At 41.7% G+C, this 12,343-nt stretch overlaps 1 protein-coding gene across 1 annotated transcript in view; it reads right to left on the bottom strand.

Moving 5' to 3' along the window:
- Positions 1-12,343, bottom strand: part of LOC137287298 (polyphosphoinositide phosphatase-like) — a 37,140-nt gene that overhangs the window by 12,266 nt on the left and 12,531 nt on the right. Inside the window, exons 6-16 of the mRNA XM_067819536.1 lie at positions 9,789-10,051; positions 9,165-9,299; positions 5,347-5,447; positions 4,828-4,990; positions 4,439-4,536; positions 4,190-4,323; positions 2,454-2,570; positions 1,792-1,927; positions 1,565-1,623; positions 1,154-1,320; positions 509-650 (exon numbers count right to left, since the gene is read on the bottom strand). Of these exons, the coding sequence (XP_067675637.1) occupies positions 509-650; positions 1,154-1,320; positions 1,565-1,623; positions 1,792-1,927; positions 2,454-2,570; positions 4,190-4,323; positions 4,439-4,536; positions 4,828-4,990; positions 5,347-5,447; positions 9,165-9,299; positions 9,789-10,051 (1,515 nt within the window). The remainder of the gene's footprint in view (positions 1-508; positions 651-1,153; positions 1,321-1,564; positions 1,624-1,791; positions 1,928-2,453; positions 2,571-4,189; positions 4,324-4,438; positions 4,537-4,827; positions 4,991-5,346; positions 5,448-9,164; positions 9,300-9,788; positions 10,052-12,343) is intronic.

Genomic DNA, 12,343 nt, shown 5'->3' with positions numbered 1-12,343 from the left:
CTTGCAAGTTCTGTTTTCTTTTTTGACATTTTTAAATCTTCCACTTTCGATAAGTAAATCATGTGAAGAACATCTCAGTTTACTTAACGCTATCCTATACTGTTTTACGTTTAGACACGAAGTACATTTGAACATCTTATAATACAAACATTTACTGGAAAGGGACATCTTTTCAGACCATTCTTGCAAATAGATATCTTTTAGTCTTTGTGTTAGTTCTGAAATAAACTTGCCCTCAGAATCAACACACTGATTGTCCCATGCAAAATCAAACCCTTTCGAAAATAGAAAAGTTCTAACAGAAGAAACCCAATTTGTAACATTTTTGTCGAATAGTATCATCATATTGTAACATTTCTTTGGTAGCCTATAAGACGGCATCTTCAGTAATTTTAACTAGTATTTTATAACTCTGATATTTGTAAATATGTGTACCTAACTGTAAAGGATGGAACATGTGACCAAATTTTTCATTGTGTAAGTTATCAACATAATAAGGGATACACACCTCCTGTGCTTGAGTCGGGTGAAGGTGAGGGCATTTTGGTTGTGCAGATAATAGTCTGTCGGTAGTTCCCACAAGTTCAGATCTCCATCCTTCGGTTCAAACACACCCAGGAACAAATTGTAGGCCTGCTGCTTCTCCAGGTCTGCCAGTCATAGGTCAACACAGAATATACATGATAATAGCTGGCAGCAATACTCCAGCTGTATAACAGCAGTGTGTACAGTCAGAGTGGTGGTCAGCAGGACCTACACTCATGCCAGCATGAGGGCACAATGACATGCTGTCAGAACATACATATACACAAATATTAGTCAGCTTATATGTAACTATGCTTATATGTTTGCTCGGAGTCTGCTTCTTGAAGGCACAGGTAGTAGTGTATATCAGGGCAGCAGAAATGATGACATCCACAGCAAAGCTTGAAATGTTTTAAGCTTTTTCTCTGTGGAATTGTTCTCTAATTAAATTTGCCATTTGCATAGCCTTACTGACATTACAGACAGGGTCCCTGGCTTGTATGGTTGTCACAATGTCTCCCCGCCACGTCAATCTATACAAGAATTGGTTCAGTAAACAGAATCAGAGAACACATGATTTCTGCATCGATCACTACCACAATTGTGTGTAAGTATTTCTCACACTCACCTGAAAAGGCGTTGCTATAGTAACGGGACAGTGTCTGCATGATGTCCCTTGAGTGAGAGGTCCAGGGTGAGATCTTCCGGTAACCCTTGATTCGGTGCACCAGCTGTGATCCCCCATACTGCAGTGCCATTGTGTCACCATGATCCTCATACAGATCCTCTAACATTCTGAACAGAAACAACAGTAAGAGATCACACAATACACAACAGCCGCAAGTCAGACATTACACTAGAGTGAACTGGCAAGCATCGCCTATTACAACAGACATTCAGCACTTGGACACATCCAAACAGTTGTATGTTTGGGTTCTGTCTTAGTAAGTTTTCTCTACATTTATTCTTTTAATGAAAACTACGTCCATGGACACCACCTGTTATATAAAATACCTATACAAACGAGATATACTCCCACCTTAGACAGTCGGTGTCGAACTCCAAGTGGGGTTTGTCAATCACATTCAAGGCATAAAGCTGAAAGGATGAAAAAAGTCACACTGTTATCTGTATTTAGTTATAGTGTTCCTAACACCTAGTTACTTTTAATTTTATTGGCCCTCCTTGTCTCTAAAACTCAGGTCAGATGCTGTGAGACTGAACTTGAACACAGGGAGATAACTCTGACATGACTAAGGAACTTACTTGATATGCCATAGCACAACGTCCAACAGCAAACTGGGCTGTGTTGGTTCTGTCAAGACAATCCACACAGTTTGTCCTTACTATGCCAGTCTGGCGTAAACCAGTTGCTGAGCGGTGACCTTGAATTCCCTTGAACCTTGAACAATTAAGTTATGTACATGATGATGTCTTGTCTAAGTGATTTGTGTGGTCTGTCAGTATTTAACTTGATATGAGGAGGGAATTTTAATGGCATGAATCCCATGAATGGAGGTCCTGGCTTGACTTAATGATGACTGATGACCTGCATGAATATATGTGAAGCCAATTGTTGGTGATCCAGCTCTGCAAGATGGAGTACTGTTAAAAGCAGTGTCAAATTCACAGAATTCTCTCAAACCATCAATCTGGACTTGTAGAGATGATCACATTTGGTTTTCGTAAATACTCAGTCATACAAACTGGAAGCAAATATGAGTTTGATATGACATGAAGAATCTCTTAGTTTAAAACAACTGACTTGTATTATTGCAGGGATTGAGCACAGCCCCTTATTTCAAGACATATTACACAGTTAGGCATAAGACATGAGTTACTCAATTAACTGGAAACTATAGAAATTATTTGTAAATTATCCAGCATTTTGAAATCCCCCTGTATCCTTGCACAGTAAGATGACTTACTCCTCGTCCTTGAGGACCACCTGCGCCTGGGATGGAGGCATGCTGAGGAAGAAGCCGGTCTGTTTGAGGCAGTACTTGGCAATCCTGGCGAGGCGGACTAGCACGTCAGTGTCCTTCCTGGTACATACATCACATCGTGTCAACCACAGCATGTTGTAATGTAATGATGCTGACACATGAGTGTGAGCCAGGCAAGACAGTGGTTGATGTTCCGAGCTGCCTCACTTACACTTACTTCAGGGATGCAGGCGAGCTAACATCCACATCACTGTGATGAACAGCCTGAACCAATTTAGTCATCACTCCTGACAAGCTAGGAATGTGCATTCCCTGTTCTCTTGTAAGAAAATACCTAAAGAACATTTCTCCTTTACCTTTGAATTGTTCTCCCAAATCCAGGATCCACCCCTGACACTGATCCCTATACTACAACATATATCCCACATTTCCCCATACTACAACATATATCCCACATTTCCCCATACTACAACATGTATCCCACATTTCAACATACTACAACATATATCCCACATTTCCCCATATTAAAACATATATCAAATATTTCCCCATACTACGACATATATCCTACATTTTCCCATACTACAACATATATCCCACATTTCTCCTTACTACAACATATATCCCACATTTCCCCATGTTACAACGTATATCCCACACTTCCCATACAATATATATCCCACATTTCCCCATGCTACAACATATATCCCACATTTTCCCATACTACAACATATATCTCACATTTCCCCATGCTACAACATGTATCCCACATTTCCCCATACTACAACATATATCCCACATTTCACCATACTACAACATATATCCCACATTTCCCCATCCTACAACATATATCACACATTTCCCCATACTACAACATATATCCCACATTTCCCCATACTACAACATGTATCCCACATTTCCCCATGCTACAACATATATTCCACATTTCCCCATACTACAACATATATCCCACATTTCCCCATGTTACAACGTATATCCCACATTTCCCATACAATATATATCCCACATTTCCCCACACTACAACATATATCCCATATTTCCCCATGCTACAACATATATCCCACATTTCCCCATGCTACAACATATATCCCACATTTCCCCATCCTACAACATATATCCCACATTTCCCCATGCTACAACATATATCCCACATTTCCCCATGCTACAACACATATATCCCTCATTTCCCCATGCTACAACATATATCCCACATTTCCCCATGCTACAACATATATCCAACGTTTCCCCATGTTACAACGTATATCCCACATTTCCCCATACTACAACATATATCCCACATTTCCCATACAATATATATCCCACATTTCCCCATCCTACAACATATATCACACATTTCCCCATACTACAACATATATCCCACATTTCCCCATGTTACAACGTATATCCCACATTTTCCATACAATATATATCCCACATTTCCCCATGCTACAACATATATCCCACATTTCCCCATACTACAACATATATCCCACATTTTCACATACCTCAACATATATCTCATATTTCCCCATACTACAACATGTATCCTACCTTTCTGCTGATTAACACAACACATTGTCTATACATACTTTCATTACTTGGTGGTAGTTTCTCCTGCTACATAACTCTTACTGAATCTATATCAAAATGCCACTAACCTTCAGAAACAAGAAGGTATTGTTTTGAGATGGACATACCTCTTGTTGACCCTTGCCATGTCGAATCCGATGTAGTGTATGGTGTGGTCTGGAGGCAGGAACTGGTTCAGGTAGTTTATTGTGTCTATGAATTCATCGCTCAGGATAGACTCATGCCTTTTCTTCTCCCTTGTCTCAACACAACAGGAACACAAATGAAACAGTAGTTCCACTGCAGACATGATCCCATGGAAATGTATCTATGAAAGCCAGTTATGCGTCACAATGTTCAATATAGAGCAAACATACCTTGACTAGATTGAGGACAATGACAGGTGCCCCACTTCTTTGAAGCACCTGGTTGAAGTGAAGTCCGGCTGCATGGGCAAACGGGTCTCGCTTGTCCACTGGAGAAATAATCACACAAGTTTTACATTAACACTTGATGGATACATCACAAAACCCAACACCCAAACAACTCATACATGAGAGAATCTTATTTTTTTAATTTGAATTGAATCAGGATTAACAAGATCAATCATGTCAAACACAAATTTTCAAAGTCCCTTCAAATTTAGCACAATCAACATATATAAGAATTCTCTAATGTTTTTCACTAACCTGCTTTCATGAATCAATTGCTTTGTAATATAATGTGAAACCAGTGTGTTACAGTGGTTACAGATAACAAAGCTTACACATGATGGGAGGTTTGGGGACCATCTTGGCTATGTCCTGGGACCAGAACAATGGAATAGAGCCACGCATCTGGGTGAAGGATGTCACCTTGCCATGTTCAAGGAAGGTCACAGACGCATCATGGACTATCTGCTCAGTTTCAATCTCATTGGCTACTCCACCCTAAAGAAAATTTTAATACATACGTTAATTTAATGCACCAGCTGGGTTGCACAATAAATCAACATTTTATGTAAAAATGTGCAGAAAACCTAAATTTCAGTTGGCTGTAGAATGAATACAGAGAATAAAATCAATCAAGATGCAACACATTAACACATTAAACAGGATGATCATAAACTATCTTAATTTCTCAAGGTGAAAAGTATCTCCAGACCCACATAACAAACACATTGGTCATAAAGTTCAACAGGTTTTATTTTGAGCTTTGATAATGCCTGAGCTGCAGATCATGTCCCAGAGTAAGAGCTATCAGAGACGTAGTATCCAGAACCTGTAGTCATGTGACAGGAAGTTACCTCAGAGTTGGTGCCTCTCTTGAGAAACCTGGTGCCAGCATACTGGTTGGATCGTCGACCAATCAGAGTGAGGTATATGGGCTTGCCATACACATTGACATCGTGGAGAGAGTCAAGGAAGTATCAACACATTGAAAACAAAGAGGAACACAATTGTTTCTCCTTTTGTTGCAAGAAATCACAACCAATATAAACCTTTCTTTCCTATCCAGCAATTCAGACAACAATAACAATGCTGCTTGCTGAAAAGCAAACATATGCAAAAATTATACAAACCTGTAGAGGTTGTGAATTCTTTGAAGAATGTCCTCCTTGGGGTACATATATAGCATTAAAATGTCCATTGAAAATGCCTATGACAGCTGTAACAATATTGAATAAATATTTTACAAAACAAAAAACTCGTTTTTGTCTTGTGAGACCACCCCTACAGGCCCCCTTCCCGGGCCCCTTAACAGCCAAGAGCAGGTAACTCTCGCTGTGTACCTCATACCTAACCTTTCATGCTGAGATTGTCAGACAGAATGTGGGGAGGTGGGTGGTCGTACCCCAAGGAGAACATTCTTCAAAGAATTCATAACCTCTACTGGTTTGTATAATTCTTATTCAGAAGAAGTCCTCCTTGGGGTACAAATATAGCATAAGACAGACTCCAAACGAACGTGAGTCGGGAGCGGCATTCTGTCTGCTAATGTGTACCCTGCACACACTCTCATACACTGCCAAAGCTGCGAGAGATAGAGAAATACATTTACCCAATCACCAAACCGCTGATGTCAATCAGGCGGGGGCGTGGCAAAATAGGGCCGAAAGAGCCAATCAACGACCCCCAAAGGTGATGGACATATGACCACACCTCATGCCATACACTGTCAATATTCCCCTAAACCAGCGAAGAAGTAGTGTCGGGAATAACAGTGCAAAGGTGAATAAGAGTATGTCGACGCTAAAGTGAAAAAGGTAGTTTTTTTTTTTTTAAAAATACCACCACCAGCGGGTACCCCTCACCAATAAAAAAGAATGGTTTTGTGAAAACCCATCACTAGGAACATTTCATGTTAAACAAAGTCGAGATCTCATAAGCTCATTCAGCTAGGGGAATCACGACTCTGCCCACTGGTGAGAACTGTATGGCCAAACCGAGCACGTTCAAGTGAATGTTTGTCCAGCTGGTAGTGACGGATAAACGTGCTCGGTCGGCTCCAAACAGCCGCTGAGCAGAGCTCCTCAATGGGCAGAGCCGAGGCATAAGCCTGTGACATAGCCACTGCCCTAACAGAATGAGCCTTTTACCTGTTAGGGATTGTTAACCTTTTATGAGTATACGCCATACAAATGGCAGAGACAAGCCACCTAGATATAGTTTGCTTGTTCGCTGGCAGACCAGCTCTCCCCCTGCCATAACAACAAAACAACTGGTTATCTTTTCGGATATCAGCAGTTCATTTGATATAAGCCCTGAGGGTCTTACGGACATCCGAGATGTGAGCATGTCGAAGAGAGGTACCGGACGAGGGAGGCTGCATGAGCTTAGAGAGTTTGATAGGCGCTGTAACATGAAAAGCATCTGCGATCTTAGGACGGTAAGAACCCGGCAGTCTAATACTGACCCTGTCTTTGTGAAAGACGGTCAGGGCCGGATCCGCTGACATAGCATGAATGTCACCCACCCACCTGCCAGACGTTACTGCCACAAGAAAGGCAGCCCTCCACGTTAACAGCTGGAGAGAAAGAGACGATAGCTCATGAAAAAGAGGACCGGACAACCAGTCAAGAACGACTGACAAGTCTCACGGGGGACTAATCCGCATCCTATCCTATCCACACCCGCTAAAAAGCGCTGTACAAGAGGGTGCTGCCCCAAGAGAGCACCATCGACATGAATATGAAACGCCGAAATGGCTGTGGAATAGCCCCGGATAGTAGACGCAGCTAGGCCTGACTCTAACGGGACTGTAAAAATTCCAGTACTTCAACTAAAGCTGAAGAAAAGGGATCGAGAATCCCTCTGTCGACACACCAGCTTGCATAACAGGCCCATCTATCCTCATACTGAATGCCAGAATTGTGTCTGCAACTGGTGCAGGAATTCCGGACAGTGGCCAGACCACCCATTGAATCCTGGGATTCGGGTGCGGCGCTCCGTTCTGGGATAGCAAGTCCGGTCGAAAGGGTAAAAAGACAGGAGGCAGTGCCAGAAACCTTATCATTACCAGAAACCAGCTTTGAAACGACCAAAGAGGAGCAAGAAGCACTAACAGTCGAGCTGGTTGGGTGGCAAGCTGCGAGAGGACCCTGGGAACCAGTGGCAGAGGTGGGAACGCCCACAATACCCTGTCCGTCCGGTATCCAAGAGCAAAACACCGGAATCTGGTCCGTCCCCCAAGAGGCAAACAGATCCATCTGGAACGACCCGAACAAACGGGAGATAGTCTTGAATATCTCCCGATGCAACATCCACTCATGTGGGGCTAGGACACGTCGAGAGAGCGCGTCTGCTCAAACGTTGTCCACCCCGGGGAGATACACGGGACACACCCGAACATTGAACCGGTCACACCACTGTAGAAAGTGCCACGCCTCCTCTAGAATGGTTGTCCATTTCTAGACGTACCACACAGTCTCGAACCGTCTCCCGAAAGTGTTGGAACACTAGCCGGACAGTTCTCAATTCGAGCACATTGATGTACAGGTGCGTTTTGTGCTGTAACCATAGACCCGAAACTGACTGAGCGCCCAGTACGCCGCTCCACCCTGTGAGGGAAGCGTCCGTCTGAATCGAGAAAGTTGGTGAGGGAGTGTCCAGGGGTAACCTCCTGGATAGATTCCCTACTACTGTCCACCACCATAAATGAGCAAGTAGCCACTCTGGAGTGTGCAGAATCATCTCGTAACTCTGGCCATGGGACCACATCCGCGCCAAAGCATACTGAATGGGTCGCATCCTCAACCACGCCCTCCAAACAATGTCCACCGTCGCTGCCATGTTGACTAGTAACTGGAGCCAAACCTGAGCTGAAGCTGAGGGGGAAAATGAAAAAGTGAGGTATGAGGTACATGGCGAGAGTTACCTGCTCTTGGCGGTTAAAGGGCCTGGGTAGGGGCCCTGTAGGGGTGGTCTCACAAGACAAAAACGAGTTTTTTGTTTTGTAAAATATTTATTCAATATTGTTACAACTGTCATAGGCATTTTAAATGGACACTTTAATGCTATATATGTACCCCAAGGAGGACTTCTTCTGAAAAAGAATATGGATCCTTAGCTTTTATAGATTGATGATTTGTGTCATCAATTCCCTGTGGCCTCAACATTGGGTTCATGGACTCTTATCATTTACCAGTGAATACAGCCATTTACCAATTTCTTTCTGATAATGTATTCTAATTTCTGCCTGTGGCCATACCACATGACAGTGGACTATACTTTCTGCCTGTGGGCTCTACCAAAGTACCATATGACAGTGGACTATACTTTCTGCCTGTAGGCTCTACCAAAGTACCATATGACAGTGGACTATACTTTCTGCCTGTAGGCTCTACCAAAGTACCACATGACAGTGGACTATAATTTCTGCCTGTGGGCTCTACCAAAGTACCACATGACAGTGGACTATACTTTCTGCCTGTAGGCTCTACCAAAGTACCACATGACAGTGGACTATACTTTCTGCCTGTGGGCTCTACCAAAGTACCATATGACAGTGAACTATAATTTCTGCCTGTGGGCTCTAACATCATCTAAACCTTACATAAATCTCTTTCTTAGACTAAATGTTCACTGCAGCTCAAGAAACACAAGCATGAAAATACAAGGATACTAGACTGACCCACAAACCCATTGGTGAAGTAGATGATCCAGTCAGGATGAACGACCTCCATCATCCCAGTCAACAGGTGCCTGTTCCATACAAACTTCTCAGAGGGCTTGTTGCGAACTCCATACACTGTCTCATCTACAGACGAACAATAAGTTGTCCACTACATAACAGTTTGTACCCATCAGCATGGGAATTCTAATACCAATTTCTAAATTCACCGAGCTCCTGAGGGAGCATTGTTATTGATGTGTGTAGCTCCCAGCACTCTGTATACATACACATGGAAACATATAAATGCAAATGTACTGATAAATCTACTGATATGTTTTAGGTATTTCCGTACTTTTGTTGTATAGAGAGTATCTCTTTAAGGCAAAACACTGCATCACCACAATGTTTTAAATCATCCACAAAAGGAAGGGAACATTTATTATGAGTATCAGGAAGTTTCTGTACACATGCTTTATTAAGCCTCCCCTACTGGTTTAAACACTGGAAACATGATTGAGTAAACATGTCACAACACTATAGATAATTAACTTAAATACTACTTAAATACTAAACAAATATAGTAGACTAAAAAGCATCATGACTATAAAATACATGTGTCAAAGCACAACCTACCTCCAGGTTTGGGGCTACTCTCTGTGGACTGATTAATGTGATTGCTCCTTGGAATGTAGTTCATATCCCCAAGTGCTGCCTCATCCTCTGCAGGGGTCGACATTCCTGGGGAGCGGGGGGACCGCACCCGTGCGACAATGTCTTCAAGAAACTCCTGATTGCCAACTCCTGGAGATGGCATGGAGTCAAAGCGAGGCTGCTGATATGGGTCAAGGCTAGGGGTCATGTTGTACTGCAGGGTGTGGGTCAAGTCGTAGCTGTAGCTGGAGCATAGAACATGTTTATATTAATGGCTGGTCATAAAGCGCTCGTTTCCATGCACTAGTGCATGCTCAAAGTGCTGACACATTATAACCCCAAATAAACCAAGCTGCCTGTGAGGTGCTATATGAAGTCATATGACTTATCCCACTGGGTACCCATTCACTGCTGGGTGTACACAGGCAATTCATGAAAAAACTCAGGTGAGGCCAGGTGTGTTACGTGAGCTTCATTGCAGCGCAGGAGTGTGCCAAAGTAAACCTTAAGAGTCAAGCTACCAGACACAGTTTAACCCCTTACGGACTCTCCATTACCAACCTTCCTTAACTTCAACAGAGTCGTTACTTGCCATCCACGCACAGGACCACACATCACCTCTTCATACACTGACACAATGTTGCACATTATTTTACACAATCTTGGATTATCAGACTACGTTTGCTTCAAAGTTGTTTATTGTTGCACCAGGCACATTTGTGATATTTATCATACTATACATTCAGTAATATTTCAAATATATTTATTTAATGAACCATTCTGAGCCAAACTGATGTTTTGATGAACGTTCTATGCTGTAGACATATGAAGACATGGTGTCATCAACATACAGTCAAATCTTGAATGCGGAGTCGAATGCCGGTGTCGCAAAAATATCCAGTATGCATAATGGTCGTTCCCCACCACTCCCTTATAGCTGTCATACTTGAGTTCAAGTTACACAAATCCATCCCATAATTACACATGATGGCTTGAGAAGGAAATTTGGTCCCATGAGATTCAAACAAAAGCAATCTTGTATACATAAGCTGAAGTCAGTCAATGAGAAGTTAACTTATGTAGCTAATTCATTCAATTAACAAGTCAGCGTAGCTCACAGCTTTCTGCTATTAATGGGTGAGTTCAAAATGGCACCCAGCCATCTAACCACCACCACCATCAGTGTTGGAAGTTTTAATGTTCTGTCAAGGACTGAAGTCAGTACCAGGTACAAACGATGAACAATTTTCCAATTTGGCATGCGTGCACTAATTTGTGGATAAATGTAATATTAATTCACAGAAACAAACATTAATGTCAGATGTTTTCCAGAAGTGAGTTTGCCTTTTTGCTTCAACAAGATTGCCTGTTTCTTGTTCATGGATTTTAAGAAGTACATATATTTTGCATTTCATCGCGCAAGTATTGAATTCGGCTGATATTATACACTTTTTGTTTTCATTATGTATGTTAAGTAATGTATTGGTGTGCTATATTTTGACATGATAGGTTGAATAAAGGAATTTTTTTTTTAACCGTCGTAGACATACCTATGTCTTGAATACATGGACAAGTTGAATTTATGACTTGGTCCCCAGCAGTTTGACTGATCGAGACTTGACGGTAGTTGCCAAAGACATTAAACTTCCACTACACAAACATTACTTGGTTTACAAATATGAGTCGGGGATCAGGATCAATATAAGAAGAAATATGTTGAAACCTTTGACACCCTATGATACTGTAAAATAGTAAATCCTTAAAAAAATGAATACTTACTTAAGTAAGTGCAGTGATTTTTCCCCGAGTACATCAGTTACACTACTTAAGTAAGTGCCTTGTTTTTCCCATGAGTACATCAGTTACACTACTTAAGTGAGTGCTTTGTTTTCCCATGAGTACATCTGTTACACTACTTAAGTAAGTGCCTTGTTTTTCCCCGAGTACATCAGTTACACTACTTAAGTGAGTGCTTTGTTTTCCCATGAGTACATCAGTTACACTACTTAAGTAAGTGCCTTGTTTTTCCCATGAGTACATCAGTTACACTACTTAAATGAGTGCTTTGTTTTCCCATGAGTACATCAGTTACACTACTTAAGTAAGTGCCTTGTTTTTCCCATGAGTACATCAGTTACACTACTTAAGTGAGTGCTTTGTTTTCACCGAGTACATCAGTTACACTACTTAAGTAAGTGCCTTGTTTTTCCCATGAGTACATCAGTTACACTACTAAAGTAAAAGCTTTGATTTGATTGAGTACATCAGTTAGACTACTTAAGTAAGTGCCTTGTTTTCTCCCCGAGTACATCAGTTACACTACTTAAGTGCCTTGTTTTCTCCCGGAGTACATCAGTTACACTACTTAAGTGAGTGCTTTGTTTTCACCGAGTACATCAGTTACACTACTTAAGTAAGTGCCTTGTTTTCTCCCTGAGTACATCAGTTACACTACTTAAGTAAGTGCCTTGTTTTCTCCCCGAGTACATCAGTTACACTACTAAAGTAAATGCTTTGTTTTCCCATGAGTACATTGA

The sequence above is a fragment of the Haliotis asinina genome, chromosome 6 (assembly GCF_037392515.1).
Source record: "Haliotis asinina isolate JCU_RB_2024 chromosome 6, JCU_Hal_asi_v2, whole genome shotgun sequence".
NCBI lineage: Eukaryota > Metazoa > Mollusca > Gastropoda > Lepetellida > Haliotidae > Haliotis > Haliotis asinina.
This window is presented reverse-complemented; position numbering and strand designations above follow the sequence as displayed.